At 40.4% G+C, this 17475-nt stretch overlaps 1 protein-coding gene across 3 annotated transcripts in view; it reads left to right on the top strand.

Annotated features, from left to right (window-relative positions):
* SLC30A10 (solute carrier family 30 member 10) overlaps window positions 1–13655 on the top strand; it is a 49806-nt gene extending 36151 nt beyond the window's left edge. The window contains exons 3-4 of one of the 3 annotated variants that reach the window (XM_051820584.3): window positions 2579–2818; window positions 6076–13655. In XM_051820584.3, coding sequence (XP_051676544.1) covers window positions 2579–2818; window positions 6076–6563 — 728 coding nt within the window. In that variant the 3' untranslated portion in view covers window positions 6564–13655. The remainder of the gene's footprint in view (window positions 1–2578; window positions 2819–6075) is intronic. The other 2 variants (XM_008268414.5, XM_070054953.2) reach the window with 2 other exon arrangements.
* The last annotated feature ends 3820 nt before the right edge of the window (window positions 13656–17475 follow it).

Genomic DNA, 17475 nt, shown 5'->3' with positions numbered 1-17475 from the left:
ATGGGAACTAGCGAATAAGAAAGACTCTTGGGTTTGGGTGGGGAGAACGAGGCACAGAATTAGAAAATGGAAAGGTTTATTGTATATGTTGAATCAGGATCCTGTTAGCCTCAGTAAACACTCAGCCAAAAGGAAATGCAGATTTTTTTATTCCTGTGTATTTTGGGGGAACATTTGTCATGAATTACATTTAGTGTATGTACAGAAGCTGTTTTGCCTATGATGTTACTCAGAATCCTGGATGTGCTACCAAGAGGAGGAATTAACCCAAAATACCCTGCAAGGGATACTATTTAGTCTGGGCCATGAGTTACTTGTTAGTAATTTGGATTATTATTAATTCTATGGAGTGGGTCTGTGAGATACATGCAGAGACAAAGCAGACCTTTCTGACCTTTCTTTTTTTTTCCCAAAGAAACCTTTTATTTAAGGAATACAAACTTCATGCATTTCATAAATACAACTTTAGGAATACAGTGATTCTTCCCACCGTATCCGCCCTCTCACCCACACTCCCATCCCTCTTCCTCCTCCTTCTACTAATCCAACTCTTATTTTTTACTAAGATCTACTTTATTTTTTTTAAACTTTTATTTAATGAATATAAATTTCCAAAGTACAGCTTATGGATTACAATGGCTTCCCCCCCCCCCCATAACTTCCCTCCCACCCGCAACCCTCCCCTTTCTCGCTCCTTCTCCCCTTCCATTCACATCGAGATTCATTTTCATTTCTCTTATATACAGAAGATAAGATTTACTTTAAATTAACTTTATACTTAACAGATTAACTCTATATTAAGAGTTCAACAAACTGTATTAAAGAAAAAAAACCTGTTCCTCAACAGTCAAGACAAGGGCTGTTCAAAGTCATTGCATCTTGAAGGTGATTTCACTTTTTCTTTAAAATAATTCTTTTTTTTTTTTTGAGAAACTTAGTTAACTTTAAAGAAAAACCCAAGAATAATTGATACATCTTTTATGAGCACTTAGACATAACTAAAACTTATGAGACATAAGAATATCCTTCACTTAATACATAAAATGAAGTAAATCTTTAAGAACAGGTTTTACTATTAACTCTTATAATACAACTCTGAGGACAGAGGTCCTGCATGGGAAGTAAGTACACAGTGACTCCTGTTGTTAATTTGACAATTAACACTCTTATGTATGTTAGTGATCACTTGAGGCTCTTGACATGAGCTGCCTAAGTTATGGAAGCCTTTTGAATCCACAAACTCCTTCAGTATTTAGACAAGGCCATAAAAAAGGTGGAAGTTCTCTCCTCCCTTCAGAGAAAAGTAATCTTTCTTTGATGTCCACTTCTTTCCACTGGGGTCTCACCCACAGAGGTCCTTCATATAGGACACTTTTTAAATAAAAAGTATTTTACAGAAATACTCCTCTTTACAGAATACTCCTCTTTACAGAAATACTCCTCTCACAATGAGGAGACCTTTCTTTCTTTTTTTTTTAAAGGTTTATTTATTTATCTGAAAGTCAGAGTTATACAGAGAGAGGAGAGGCAGAGAGAGAGAGGGAGAGAGAGAGAGAGAGAGAGAGAGAGAGAGAGAGAGTTCGGTCTTCCATTCGCTGGTCCACTCCCCAATTGGCTGCAACGGCCGGAGCTGCGCCCATCAGCCAGGAGCTTCTTCTGGGTCTCCCATTCAGGTGCAGGGGCCCAAGGATTTGGGCCATCTTCTACTGCTTTCCCAGGCCATAGCAGAGAGCTGGATCAGAAGTAGAGCAGCCGGGACTCGAACTGGCGCCCATATGGGATGCCGGCACTGCATGTGGCAGCTTTACCTGCTATACCACAGTGCTGGCCCATATGGGATGCTTCAAGCCAGGGCATTAACCCACTGCGCCACAGCGCCAGCCCCGAGGAGACCTTTCTTAATTTGACACTTTCTCTTAGAGCAGTGCTTTGGGAACTGCTCTACGCAAGTCAGTCACCTGGGGGGCTTAAAGTGCATATTCAGGTTCAGTAGACCTAAAGGTGAGCCTGAGAATTTGTATTTCAAGTTCCTGCATGATGCTGATGCTACTGTAAACACTGTTTTGAACAGCAGGATTCTGATTTGCTTTCTGTAAAATACTTTTTATTTATATTTTATAATCTTTCTGACCACCTAATTTACCAAATTCTACCTTATCTATCAGTTATTTAGATAAGTCAGATCTTCTTTGCTGGGATTCCATGTTTTCTTTATCTTAATATCATCAGAAACAATTCCCTTAATTAAAGGAATTCATTATTTTTATTATTATATGCAGATTTTAAATCTCATTTTGTTGTAACAAATGGCTCTGTATGCAGTGAAAACTTTGCAGAGTCCTTGTTCTTGAGGCTCTCATAAATCAAATGCCATTGAAATGTGCACAGGCTTAGCGAAAAGTAGGCAAAGGCCTATAGGAATAGAGAAAATACTATTTTTTTCAATAGGATCCATTGTGCTGTTTAAAAAGAAAACAAGTAGCAACAGATATTCATATATGTGGAAATCTGAGTCACTGAGTATAGGGACTCCCAGACCTGGGTGTGTGCTTTAGTGGTCTTTCTTTCTTCTTGGCAGGTGTTCTTTTGCACGTGATGGGAGATGCCCTAGGGTCTGTGATTGTGGTCATCACAGCCATCATATTCTATGTACGTCCCCTGCAACCTGAGGTCCCGTGTAACTGGCAGTGCTACATTGATCCCAGCCTGACTGTTGTCATGGTCATCATCATTTTGTCATCTGCCTTCCCATTGATCAAGGAGACCGCTGCCATTCTACTGCAGATGGTCCCCAAAGGAGTGAACATGGAGGAGCTGAGTAAGTAGATTGCAACTATTGAGCTAGAACCACTGTTGAGTTAATGCCATTCAGGCCAAAAGGCCAGCATTATTTCAGAGCAGTGTTTGATTTAGGTATTCTGAAGTACTTAAAAAACCACTGGATGATACAGACCTCCACTATATGTTTTGTTGTCTAGTAAGATGACTCGTAGTTCCAAGAACCAAAGACCCTTTGCAACTCATGATTCTTTGACTCATTTACAATTAAAAAAAAATGTTCAAGTTGTTATTTGAAAGAGACAGAGAGTGAGTGAACTCCTGTCTTGGTTCACTTCCCAATGCCTGCAACATCAGGGACATGGCAAAGTAGAAGCCAGGAGCCAGCAGCTCCATCCAGGTCTCCCATGTGGTTGGCAGAAACTCAACTTTTGAGGCTTTATCACTTCCTACCAAGGTCTTCATTAGCAGGATGCTGGAGTCGGGTGCTGCAGCCTGGAATTAAAGCCAGATACTCTAATATGGGATGCAGTGTCTTAACTGCTGGGCTAAACATCTGCCCACCTTCATCTGCAAATGTTTGAGAATGTATTGCTTGGGCAGTGCCTATTCTTGGGCTATTTCCCTGAATGTCTAAGATTTATTTTGACTCAAAGAAGACCACTTCTGTCGAGAGCCTGAATTTTCTTTTTTTTTTTCCTGAAGACACGAATCATTAACATTCTATATCCTGCTTTCTAATTATCTGAATTATATATACCCAAATTAGATTTAAATGGATCTTAATTCATTATGTGGTGATAGTTACACTGTCTCCTGAAAAAAGGGTAATTTTCAAGGGGATTATGCTACGTAGGACATAGCCCTGCCAGCACTGTGTTCAGTAACACACACTACTACCAATGTGAAGCCATTGCCAACAGTTGCTGCACCTGGATCTCTTGATGGTCTTTTGGGGCCTCTTCTTCTGACAACATTGGTCAGTTTACTGTCTCTGAGAGTCAGTGGGATGTGGTCAACTTTCTGGCTGCTTTAAAGAAACCAGCTTCCATGTTTTGAACTCCTTTTATTTGCCCAGTGCTGCAGGCAAAGGAGGTAGGGAGAGAGCGGGAGACTTAGGAACAGGCACATAGCATTGCTTTTGTCTTCCCAGTAGCTAGGTTGTCTTCCAGGTGAGGAAACAAAATAAACATATACCAAAGTATTTGTGATTTATGCTTTATATGCCTTTTAATAAAGTTACAAATAAATACAGTTACAGACACATCACTGACCCTCTAGAGCTGCAGGTTATACATTTGTGGAATCAACCAATGTGGGTTGAAAATATTTTAGAACATTGTATCTTTACTGAACATTGATGACAATGTCTTGTCATTACTCACTAAGCAATATAGTACAGCTATTTATATAGTAGTTATTTTGTATTAGGTATTAGAAATAGTCTAGAAGAGATGATTTAAAGCCTTATATAGGTATATGTATATGCAAATACTATACCATTTATATAAGAAACTCCAACAACTATAGATTTTGGAACCTAAGGGAGGTCCTAGAACCAATCTTCCAGGAATACTGGACTACTGCATTTAAAAACATTTTTAAATATAGAAAATAATAGGCTGGAGTTGAGACACAGCAGATTAAGCTGCCACTTACAATGCTGGCATCCTTTATCAGAGTGCTGATTCTAGTCCTGATTACTTAACTTCTGATCCAGCTCTCTGCAAATATGCCTGGGAAGGCAGCAGAAAATGGCTTGAGTACTTGGGCCTCTGCCATTGTGTGGGAAACTGTTGGAATTTCAGGCTCCTGGCTTTGGCTTAGACCACCCCTGGCTATTGTACCCATCTGGGGAGTGAACCAACAGTTGGAAGATTCTCTCTCTCTTTTTCTTTTTTTCCCTCCTTCTTTCCCCCTCTCTCCATTGCTCTACCTTTTAAATAAGAAAATACATCTTTAAAAAAATAGTAATAACAACAGAAACACTTTTATGGTGGCTTTTTACATGCTAGGTCCTGTTTTAAATGCTTTACTCATCCAAACACCTTTAACTCTTTAAATAATCCTATGAAGTACTATTATTATCAATCCTAATTTATAGATAAGGAAACTGAAGCTGAAAGGAGCCAGGTAAATTTTCTAATGCTCTGTAGGTTTGAAGTCACTAGAAAGGGATTCTAACTCTGGCTGGCTGCAGTGTCTTTGCTCATGACCACTACTCAGTACCATCTCTCCAATATGTACTCACTTTAGGAAGTATGGAGAATCAAGAAGAGTCTAAACAAGAAAACCAAAATCTCCCATAATTCCACCATAGAACTTCCCACTCTTAAACTTTTTTTCTGTATACATTGTAAAAAAAGAAAAAGATCTCGCTAAATATACAGCTTAGCTATTTGCTTTTTGACTTAAAAATATCTTATGTGGGGTAAGCATTTAGCCTAGCGGTTTAGATGTCTACATCCCATATCAAAGTGCCTGGGTTCGATGCCTAGCTTCAGCTTTGGACTTCAGCTTTCTGCTGACATAGACTCTGGGAGGCAGCAGTGGGTGGCTCAAGTGATTGAGTTCCTGTCATCCACGTGGGAGACATGAATTTGAGATTCTGACTCTTGACTTCCACCCAGCTCTGCCCCACCCATTGTGGGCATTTGAAGAGTGAACCAGAAGATAAGAGTGTTCTCTTTTTCTCTTTTTATGTCTCTCACTCTTTCTGTCTCCCAAATAAATCAATTGAAAATGGTCTCATATCCTTAAATATCTGACTTATTTTTTTTAGCAGCCTAATCATATACTCTAACATACTTGGTTGAACTTTTTTCTTGTAGTTTCAATTTTTTAGTAATATAAAGACGATTTCTCAAGCCATTATTGTATGTAAATATTTGGCTATTCCCTTTAGGTTTAATTTCTACTACTGGAGTTGCTGGTAAAGTTATTTGATCCACATTGCTGAATTATCCCTTTTTAAAAAAGATATTCCAGTTTATACTCCTACCAGTAAAAGTGTCCATCCCTTGTGTACTCAACAACCCTGAACATTTTTTCTTGTTGTTTAACTTATTTTCTTGAAGTACTTTTTATGGGTAACAGTGTGTGGAATGGGAATTCAGACAGGAGAAAAGAAATTTTGGGGAGTATACTCATATGAGTATGACTGGTTTAGCTTCCTGTTATTTTAGTGAGCATGTTTTCCTTTTGGTGAGAATATTGGAAGGAACCATACCCGTCCTGCAGTTCTGTGTTTGAATGATGGCACTCACCTTGGCTATCGCTCGGTTTTCTCTATTCTAGTGAGTAAACTCTCTGCTGTGCCTGGAATCAGTAGTGTGCACGAAGTGCACATCTGGGAACTTGTAAGTGGAAAGATCATTGCCACCCTGCACATCAAGTATCAGAAAGACAAGGGTTATGAGGACACCAGCACAACAATTCGAGAAATCTTCCACAATGCAGGTATCCACAATGTGACCATCCAGTTTGAAGATGTGGATTTGAAGGATGCCTTGGAGCAGAAGGACTTACTGTTGCTCTGCAGCTCACCCTGCATCTCCAAGCACTGTGCTAAGAAGCTGTGCTGTCCCCCCGGGGCACTGCCTGTGGCCCATGTCAATGGCTGTGCTGAGCAGAATGGTGGTCCCCCTCTGGAGATGTACAGAATTAGAAGAGACCAAGCAGAAGTGGCTATTGATGTGTCTTTGGATGGCTATCTGAGCAACCATGGACAAGCTCCTAACAAAACTCAGGAGGACCACCTCTATGAAAACAGCACACATTTTTAATCTGGTACTCACATAATTGGACTCTGTAGACAAGGCACTCTGGGATCTTAACCAGCTTGGCTGTGCAAAGAGCTTTGTGGGTTGTGGGGTCAGACCAAACTCGCACTGTGTGCTCTCCATGTTCCATAGAGATTGGCTGTTTGGAGTAGGAGCTTTAAGTACCTGTTAATTTTTATGTGACTGATGACTGATTTACTCTGAGTATCTCATGCTGCTCTTTAAAAGGCAGTTTTAGGTTGAATATGACTTTTCTAAACCAAACTGCTCCAGTGTGTCTATCAAGGACATCAAAGGCTAGGACTCAATCACTGTGGATGGCAGGATTCAAAATAGTTTTTGTTTTTAAACTCATTAGAACTTCTAGCTGACTCCCAAGAGAGCTCAGAGCCTAGGTACACTGTAAAAACTGAAGTGCCATGATAGGTGTATTTTCCCCATTCCTCTCAAAGATTATAAAAGAGGAAAGTTAAATATTTCTGGCATGGCCGAAATATCTTTTTTCTTTGATTCATTTCTGAATAAATGTAAAATTACTACCTGTTTAGGTGGAAAATGTTCTCAGAACATTGAGGGAGGCAGCACTTAGTGGAGTGGGGGGGAAAATTGGTGTTAGAACATCTCTTCATTTTGTGAAGTGAGAGAAAGCTAGGTGTTTACTTTCTGCTGTGAACTGAACCATAACTGTGGGTGTTTCACAGGTTCAGATGTGTAAATATGTGTACATCTTTTTCACTTAGAAGTTTTGGAATATTTCTACTTCCTTAAATGTGACACAAATTCTTACTTACTGTCTTTTAGAGTCAGTCTACTTGGGACTATTTTATTGCTTTGATGATGATTTACTTATTTGTCCAAATTTCCTTTGAGTTTTCTTTTATTTGATCACATTGATCTAGATAGCATCTACCAGGGGAAAATGTGGGTAGAATATATGACATTGAGTGTTCATTTCTTTCAGATAAATAAGCTAGTTAGGCTTCTCATTAATTAGACATATTTTAAATATTTATTATATTTGCCAACTAGTAGCTCGATGGCAAAGTTGATGTCTGAGGAAGAAAATGAAAATTTTTAGTTGCTGCTTTCAATGTGTTTTGATGAGCTTAGCATTTTCTTTTATGTCTGTAATACAGATAAGTTTATTATAATCTGATTCTGACCCATAACCAAACTACGTTAGTAGTAGAGAAGCGTCTGTCATGTATTTAACACATTGCTTAGACATCAGTATTTAAATCAAAGCAGGCTCATAGGTATGAGAACATGGGAAGTACCACTGGGGAAATGGTATCTTTGATAATTTGCAAAATTGACTGGAAACAATCTTGTCTTAGGCTGTAATATTTGAGTCCTGAACAGAATCTGCCCAGGATACATCGGAAATACTGCATTGATAACAGAAAGAGCATCCTCACTGAGCACAGCATCACTGAAAAATTTATCTTAGCCTTAAATATGAAGGCTGGAATACATAAGCAGCTGTGATCACTAGAATAGCAAGTTCTTTATTTGAAAATCCATTATCTGAGAGCAGACTGGCCATGGATTAGGTAAATAGAAAAATGCCTAAAAATGTTCTTATGTCTTGAAATTTACTGAGCTAGGTTATATGCACTTTATAAGTTAAAACAGGGGTAAAAAATAAAGAAGATAACATTTCAATTTTTAGTGTTATAAGTATGGCATATACTAGCACAAACCAGAAGTTTCTGTAAGAAACTCACTGTAGTCATATGTGGGCCAAGTTTTCCTGCAGAAATATTATTTGAGATGCCTTATTCTGAGCAAAAGAAGAAATCTCGCCTCTTGTTCCAAACTTGAAGGTCTAATTTGATTTCACATCATTCTTTTATTGAAAGGGAGAAGTTGTAATTTCAGAGTTTTTGTGCAGCTAGCTAAAGGAATGCCTTTGGTTTGCATCCACACAATGTTCTTTAATTAATCTCTTAAGTATTTTTTTTTTTCTGGAAGGGAAAAGCCATTTAATTCCAATATAATTAAATCTAACTTCAGAACAGGAATCTTGATTGGTGCTTAAGAATATATTGAAAGATGGACTACAGTCCATGCAGAATGATACCTTTTTAAGACAGTTTGGCTAAGTACCTTTAACAGTGTCCAAACAGGCTGAGTAAGTGCAATATTTTTGTGCGTTTGCCACCCCCAGCACTGTGATGCCCGCTGCTCGGGTTTTTTTAACTTGGATTTTACTCTCTCTTTAGTTGTCCTGCCTTTTAATTCTCCCAAGGAACTTGTGAGAGTTCTTTTCCCCCTTTTGAATCAGCCCTGCTTATTGGGAATAGCATCTGGCCAATAGCAGATTTGAAATAAGACTGTTTTTCTTTGAGATTAGAAAAATACTGCTACCCAATTGGTATTCCTGTATGTTTAGTTTTAGAAAACTCTTTTTTTTTTTAAGACCAGTAAATAATTTTTAAAAAGTCAGTGGCATCCTTCTGTGTGTCAGGTCAGGAGCAGTTTTCCTGTATGCTAATAAGGCCTTCTACCCTTCCAGCACTTTCCACTGCCCACCTGCCCTTCAATTTCTATAGGAAGAGTCCTTTCCACGTTCTTTCAAAACCAGCTATAGGAAGTACTCTGTCTGTTTCATTTTCCAACTTCCAATTTTGTTTTTGAAAATAAAAGTTGATTTTTTTTCATATTGGGCCATTATGAATATCTGCAAGGCTACCAGTCTTCTTGGTTGACAGAAAAAAAAATCCTTCTAACTTTTTGATAAACTATAAATTAAAAAAACCCATTACTTGAGCAAGAATTAAAACTATTCCCCAAATACAGTGGTTTATTTATTTTTTTTACCACCGACTGAGCATACAAGTATGGCAGTAGAACAGGACCCCTGAAATTCAATAGGAATACATGCTTTGACTGTTAAGTGATTAACGGTAAATCATTGAGATGGATCTTGGATTGTAATATAAGGCAGCTGCCCTGTGAAGGTAGTGAGAGATTTTGTTGTGTGTAAACAAGGCTTTCTCAATCTTGAGAAATCTCTCTCAAGGTTTCTCACTTCTGACACTTTGAACTGGATCATTTTGACGTGAGGCAGGCTGAGTATCATGGGACCTTTACCAGCATCCTGGTTTCTATCAGTGTCACAGTCACAAGTGTCTCCAGGCATTGCCACGCATTCCCTGGGGCAACATTACCCCTAGTGCAGAACCCCTGGCTAGAACCAAAGGTAGTTTAGGGATGTTGTTGATGACAACCCCTCCACAGCCCAACAGTCCTTCTAATATTATCCATTCTGTATAAGTCATTCTATTAAAACAATATTTTTAAAGACCAGATAAAATGATGTATAAAAAATTACAATTATCTCTACATAGGAATTTTTGGCATTTAGAGAAAAAATATAATTTAGAAAAAAACCTTTCCAAATCCTGTTACACAGATAAATCATTATGATAGAGAAGGAAATGAAGGGAAAAATATTTGCTCTCACTATCCTGTAAAATGATGATCTCTTCAAGTCATGAGTAGCCCAATTTGATGAGTCCATTACTACATGAGAATGGATAATACCTGCAAAATTGTTTTGGGGGATTAAGATGTTTAGTTTTCCTTTATGTTTAAAATGGTCACTTTAAAACTTGCTGATGTTTCTTGTTACTAGTTCCTGGTAAGCAGCTCATGATAGTGCTAGTGACAAGTTCAGACATTGAAAAAAATTCTTTATTGTTTATAACTAACTTAATCTCTTGCTAAATTAGATCCATTGTCTTCAAGAGGGCACAATACATTCCCTAATTCTTAAAGATCTTTTAAGGCATTTTTGTACTCTTGCAGTTAAAGACTACAATAAAGACTATTTTAGGATTAGTATTACATGAGGATTACATGCCCTGATTTGGATTGGATTTCAAATCTAGATTAATGATCGTTGACTGTATGGCTCTTCTGTAACTCTACATTTTGCCTGACAAAGAGTTGCCTTTTTGTGCTTCGGAGTGTATTTATGTCTGAGAGGCCACAGGCTGGAATGAGGTTTTTGAACCTACAAACCTATCTCCAATGGAACTTGCATCAGACCATAATCCTCAAGGTAATCTAAATGTTCTTTTGAGTTTGGAATTGAGCTGATGCAAAGGAGTCTTTTTCTGGCACTTCTCATTTTAGGTATTTTATTCCAGACTCTTTTGTTTACAAGGAACTATCTTGAATATTTGCTAGATAATCAACCAACACCTCTCTGTAGAAAGCCAGGTCAGAGAACTTGAGCCTGCTCTGAATGCTAATGAGAACAATCTGGAAAGGATGATTTTTAAGGGAAAGTTATCCCTTCCTGGAGGTCTGAAGTTATGTTACAGTATTGTGGAGTTTTGTTGCTTAAAATCCTTTTGCCTTCCAAGGTGGTTTTTCCAAAGTGTAATAAGTATAATCTTCACATTTGGGGGAATTGTTAAAATTTAAGATATAAAATTAAAATAACTCATTACTGATTGCTTGTAAGTCCCCCAATGGTGTATATGTGTATTTGCATACCTTTAAAAAGAAAGATGTTCAATGGTGCTGTAAATACAAACTTTTTAACAAATAAAATATGACCAAGATATACTGGTGCAAATTAAATAGATAACCCAAAGTACCTGGGCTCATTTTGTGTTTGTCACTTACTCTGCTAACTCTATTACTCAGTGACGCCGTTGACTGGTTTTAATGATTCAGGCCGGAACCCAAGCAGCACTTGAGCCATTTTCTGCTGGCTTCCAAACCTAGGTTACAGGAAAGTGCTACTACAAAAGTGGGCATATGCTATGAGATATATACTGTGACGTTTAAGGTTTAAACATTCTGGTTCTGGGATCTGTTTGATTTCAAATCAAACATGTTAGGTCACTGGTCTTTCGATGTGCTTTGTCAAAGAGTAAAAAAGATGTTCTCAGTCCTCACTTTTGCCATCCTTAAAATGGAGAAAATAGGCCGGCGCCGCAGCTCAATAGGCTAATCCTCCGCCTACGGCGCTGGCACACCAGGTTCTAGTCCTGGTCAGGGCGCCAGTTCTGTCCCAATCACTCCTCTTCCTGTCCAGCTGTCTGTTGTGGCCCAAGAAGGCAGTGGAGGATGGTCCAAGTGCTTGGGCCCTGCACCCACATGGGAGACCAGGAGAAGCACCTGGCTCCTGACTTTGGATCAGTGCGATGCGCTGGCTGCAGCGCACTGGCCGCAGCGGACATTGGGAGGTGAACCAATGGAAAAAGGAAGACCTTCCTCTCTGTCTCTCTCTCTCTCACTGTCCACTCTGTCAAAAAAAAAAATTTTTTTTTTGAGAAAATAATAGGGTCTGCCTAATGAGATTGTTGTGAGGAACGAAAGAGAGAGCCCTTGTTGGAGCACTTAGCACAGGACCTAGGTCTATAAATGCTCTATGAATGCTGGATATTTTTTGTTTTGTTTTTAATTTAAAAATTTATTGAATTTATTGAATTTCTTTGAGAGGCAGAGGGGAGAAAGAGAGGGAGAGAGAGAGATCGAGATCCTGTCTACTGGCTCAGTATCCAAATGCTGGCAGTAGCCAAAGCCGAGAGCTCACTCTAGGTCTCCAAGGTGAGTGGCAGGGACCCAAACACTCGTGCCATCAACTGCTGCCTTCCAGGTTATGCATTAGCAAGAAGCTGGAATCTGGAGTGGAGCAGGGCATTCAACCCAGGCACTCTGGCATGTGATGTGGGCATCCCAAGAGGCATCTAAACCACCAGTCCAAACACTCACCCTGAAATCTAGATCTTTTTAAGGTTTGTTTACTTATTTGAGAAGCAGAGTTACAGAGAGAGAGAGAGAGAAAGCGAGAGCAAGATCTTCCATCCACTGGTTCACTCCCACAGGTTACCATTTTTAAAAATGATATGTATCATATGTTCTCCCTGATCGGTGACAACTGACTGAACACCAAAAAGGAAACCTCCTGAAGTGAAATGGACACTATGAGAAATGGTGACTTGATCAGCATAGCCCTGACTGCTAATGGACAACTTAATACATTATCCCTCATAGTATTTTTTTTTGTCTGTTCTACTTAATATGACTGGTTTAATTCTGTAATTATCACACAGTTATTCTTAAGTGTTGAAAATTAACTGAAATGTGATCCCTGTTAAACATAAGAGTGGGAATAAGAGAGGGAAGAGATGTATAATTTGGGGCATGCTCGGGCTGACTTGCCCCAATTGGTAGAGTTGGAAACATACCAGGGGATTCCAGTTCAATCCCATCAAGGTGGCATGTGCCAATGCCATCTCACTATTCCAAGTGATCAATTTCAGTTCACAATTGATCATAATGAAAGGACTAAGAGTCAAAGGGAGCACATAAACAAGTCTAGTATCTGCTAACACCAACCGATAGAATAAATAAAGAGTAGAGTGATCCAACATGGGAAGTGAGATACTCAGCAGACTCATAGAATGGCGGATGTCCTAAATAGCACTCTGGCCTCAGAATCAGCCCTAAAGGCACTCGGATCTGGCTGAAAAGCCCATGAGAGTATTTCAGGCATGGAAAGCCAAGACACTCTGGCAAAAAGATCTCTGTGAGTGAGATCCCAGTGGAAAGAACAGGTCTTCAAAGAGGGAGGTGCCTTTCTCTGAAGGGAGGAGAGAACCTCCACTTTGACTATGACCGTGTCTAAACAAGATAAGAGTCGGAGAACTCAAGGGGCTTCCATAGCCTTGGAAACTCATAACTGGTGCATGGGGAGATTACTGATGCCATAAACAGGAGTGTCAATTGGTAAAGTCAACAACAGGAGTCACTGTGCACTTACTCCTCATGTAGGATCTCTGTCCTTAACGTGCTGTACACTGAGGCTTAATGCTATAACGAGTACTCAAACAGTATATTTCACTTTGTGTTTCTATGGGGGTGCAAACGACTGAAATCTTTACTTAATGTACACTAAACTGATCTTCTGTAAAAAAAAAAAAAAAAAAAAAAAGAAAGAAATTATCAATTCCCAACTTGACTCTCACTGGGATTAAACATGACAATAGGTCTGATCTGATTTCATCATCATTTAAAAAAAATCATCTATTATTTTTCACTTTATGTTTCTGTGTGGGAGCAAACTGTTGAAATACTTACTTAAGGTATACTAAGCTGATCTTCTGTATATTAAGATAATCGAAAATGAATCTTGATGTGAATGGAAGGGGAGAGGGAGTGGGAAGGGGGAGGATTGTGGGTGGGAGGGACGGTATGGGGGGGGAAGCCATTGTAACACATGAGTCGTACTTTGGAAATTTATATTCATTAAATAAAAGATTAAAAAAAAATGATATGTATCAGCTGACGCCGCAGCTCAATAGGCTAATCCTCTGCCTGCGGTGCCAGCACTCTGGATTCTAGTCCCAGTCGGGGGGCCGGATTCTGTCCTGGCTGCTCCTCTTCCAGTCCAGCTCTCTGCTATGGCCCAGGAGTGCAGTGGAGGATGGCCCAAGTCCTTGGGCCCTGCACCCGCATGGGAGACCAGGAGAAACACCTGACTCCTGGCTTCGGAGACTGAGTTTGATATTCCATTTGCTGGTTCATGTTCATGCCCCAGATGGCTGGGTCAGGTAGAAGCCAGGAGACAGGAACTCCATCTGGGTCTGCCATGTAGGTAGCAGAAGTCCAAATACTTAAGCAATCATGTGCTGCCTCCCAGGTATTCCTAGTAGGATGTCGGATTGGAAGTGGAGTAGCCAAGACATGAACCAGGCATTCAAGGATGTGAGTATCCGAAGTGGTGGTTCAACCTGTTGCATCACAATGCTGGCCCTCCAGTTAGACTTTAAACTCCCTGAGGGTAGAAGATATTTTACACAACTTCACCAAAGAACAGTACAGATCTGGCCACATATTAGAAAGATTCCAAGGGATCTTATTCCTAGGAAGGCAAAATAAATGCAATGTTGAAGTTTTTCAAGGAAATGCCAGGGCTCAGTTCAACAGGACCTTACCTTCCAGCTACACAAAGGTGGCTTCTTAAACAGTTATCTTGCAGCCTGAGTGTTACTGAATTCAAACATCCAAGACAGAGGCAGCGAAAGCTGCTTCTAAATCTGGGTGAATGTCCATGTTTGTTAATGCTCTCCAGCCAAAGGCCTGCAGGAATGCACCTGTGATTGAGCAAGAGGGACTTAAAACTTGAATCAAAGGGGAGACCATAGGACCCAGGGGGCACTACAGCACTAGGTACAGCACTAGGGTGTTTCTTTTTTTTTTTTTTTTTTAAATTTTATTTATTTGAGAGGTAGAGTTACAGACAGTGAGAGGGAGAGACGGAGAGAAAGGTCTTTCATCTGCCGGTTCACTCCCCAGATGGCCACAATGGTTGGAGCTGTGCAGATCCAAAGCTGGGAGCCGGGAGCCGGGAGCAGGGAGCTAGGAGCCAGGAGCCAGGAGCCAGGAACTTCTTCCAGTCTCCCACACGGTTGCAGGGGCCCAAGGACTTGGGCCGTCATCTACTGCTTTCCCAGGCCAGGCCATAGCAGAGAGCTGGATTGGAAGAGGAGCAGCTGGGACTAGAACCAGCACCTATATGGGAGGCCGGTGCCACAGGTGGAGGATTAGTCCACTGCGCCACGGTGCCAGCCCCAGCACTAGGATGACCAGTTACAGGCTTTGGGCTCATGCTAGGTGATTTTGCAGAGGATTCAGGAGGTGGGATTTGCTCTGGATTAGAAGCCATCAGTGCATGGGCATAATTCTATGACTAGGTATCATAATAAATTCCATCTATAAAGTGAGAGGATTTCAATGAGGTGCAAGTTTTAACTGGAAGCAGCACTCATTTTATCCAAGGTAGAGTCTGGTGTTTTCATGGTTTGCACAGGGCCCTTGCTTTTGTTTGTGCTTAGACAAGATAACAGAATGGTTTGGTTTCTTGCCTCGCTTTGTCACAGTCACAGTGGCCTCTGGGGTGGTGCTGGTACTCTGAGAGATTGTGTCTAACAGGACAATGCTGTGGCTTAGCTGTGATGCTCAATACCTAGGCTTTGCAAGTATGTCAGTTTCAGATGCCTGAGGTCTGCTTTTCTTTTTATTACATTTTCAGTACTTAATGTACTTGTTGGTACATTTTAATGAAGCAGGCTATGAGCACTTAAATCCTGGTTAAAAGGCCACTTAATAGTTAGGTGTGTGGCCTTGGGTCAGTTACTTTATCCTTTAGAATATCAGTATCCTCTACACTTTGTAGTTGACATGTGAAATCTGCTTTCCAGGATGCTGTAGAAAGTAATAAGATGATACGTGTTCCCAGAAAATTGTGATTTAAGAGTTATTAGGGGCTAATGTTGTGGCATAGCTGGTAAAGCCACTGCCTGAGATGCTGGCATCCCATATGTATACTGGTTCCAGTCCCAGATTCTCCACTTCTGACCCAGCTGCCTGCTAACATGCCTGGAAAAGCAGCAGAAGATGGGCCAAGTGCTTGGGCCCCTGCGCCCATGTAGGAGGCCTGGAAGCAGCTTCTGTCTTGAGGCTTCAGACGGGCCCCAGCTTCAGCTGTTGTGGCTATCTGGGGAGTAAACCAGTGGATGGAATCATTCTCTGTCTCTCTTTCTCTCTCTCTGTCCTTCAAATAAATAAATATATCTTAAAAAAATAAACGGTTAGTATTTTTGTGGAGTTCCTCTGTAGGGTTTTGCCTCTGAGGCTGTCTGATTTTAGGACATGGATAAAATGTGTTTTCTAATTTTGCCTCATTTTATTTCCTTGCATAGCGGCCATTTAGGGAGTGAACCAACGGAAGGAAGACCTTTCTCTCTGTCTATCTCTCTCACTGTCTATAACTCTACCTGTCAAATATAAAAAAAAAAAGGTTTAAATGTCATGATTAGAAGATCTGCCAGAGGCCTAAGGTTATTTCTTTCTTAAGAAATACTCTCATGTCACTGCAGCCGTCATGACTGCTGCTGCCACTATGATGGTATCAAAAAGGAGACAGGGAGAGTCCAGTTACTGTGTGCATTACAGAGCTTGTGAGTGGCAACTGTCATCCAAATACTTAGGGACCCTGCTGTCTACTCATCAGTAAATGTTTGCTCACCACATGAATGAAGGAATGTAAATGGCAAAGTGCATATCACCTTTCCCTTCTCAGCCTATCAGGCAGGTTTTTCCTAGTCTTTTCACACTAACCTTCAAAAGGGCTCTACTGCGTAGGTTGCTGAGTCACGCTCAGCACTCCAATGGAAAGAATGCTCACAGTAAGATAGCGCTGGTTCCCGAGAAAGTCAATGGTGTGTAGGTGGAGCAAATCTCCTATCTCTTTTTACTGCCTTGGACTTAGGCAACCACACCCACATCCATTTAAACCATCACATTTGAAGCAGATATTTAGAGCCCCAGTGCTCATTTGATAAAAAAGTGTTCTTTCTTTTTGCTCCCAGTGCCCCTAATGAGTATATGGTGTTTATATAATATTACATTTTTTAATTTGAAAGGCAGAGAGAGAGAGAGAGAGAGAAAGAGAGAGAGAGAGATTGAGAAAGAGACATCTTCCATTTGCTGGTTCACTTCCAAATGGCTGCAATGGCCAGGGGTGGGCCAGGCTGAAGACAGAATCCAGGAACACCATCCTCGTCTCCTACATGGGGGACAGGGATCCAAGTGCTTGGGCTGTCCTCTGCCGTCTTCCCAGGTACATAAGCAGGAAGCTGGATTGGAAGATGAGTACCTGGGACTCAAACTGGCACTGTGATATGGAATCACAGCATCACAAGCAGCAACTTAACCTGCTAGTCCACTACACTGACCTGTTACTAAAATAGTGCTCATTTCACAAATGTTCAACTCTGAATTCCAATTGCACTTATTGCTTCTACTAAATCATTTAATATTTGATGGTATGTTTCATCTCTTCAAATAAATAGCATGTTTCTTGAGGACAGGCTACATTTAAATAATA

This window comes from Oryctolagus cuniculus, chromosome 13, assembly GCF_051225735.1.
Source record: "Oryctolagus cuniculus isolate XC-2025 breed Fujian yellow rabbit chromosome 13, ASM5122573v1, whole genome shotgun sequence".
NCBI lineage: Eukaryota > Metazoa > Chordata > Mammalia > Lagomorpha > Leporidae > Oryctolagus > Oryctolagus cuniculus.
Note: the sequence above shows the minus strand (reverse complement) of the source record. Positions and strands in the feature narration are given on the sequence as shown.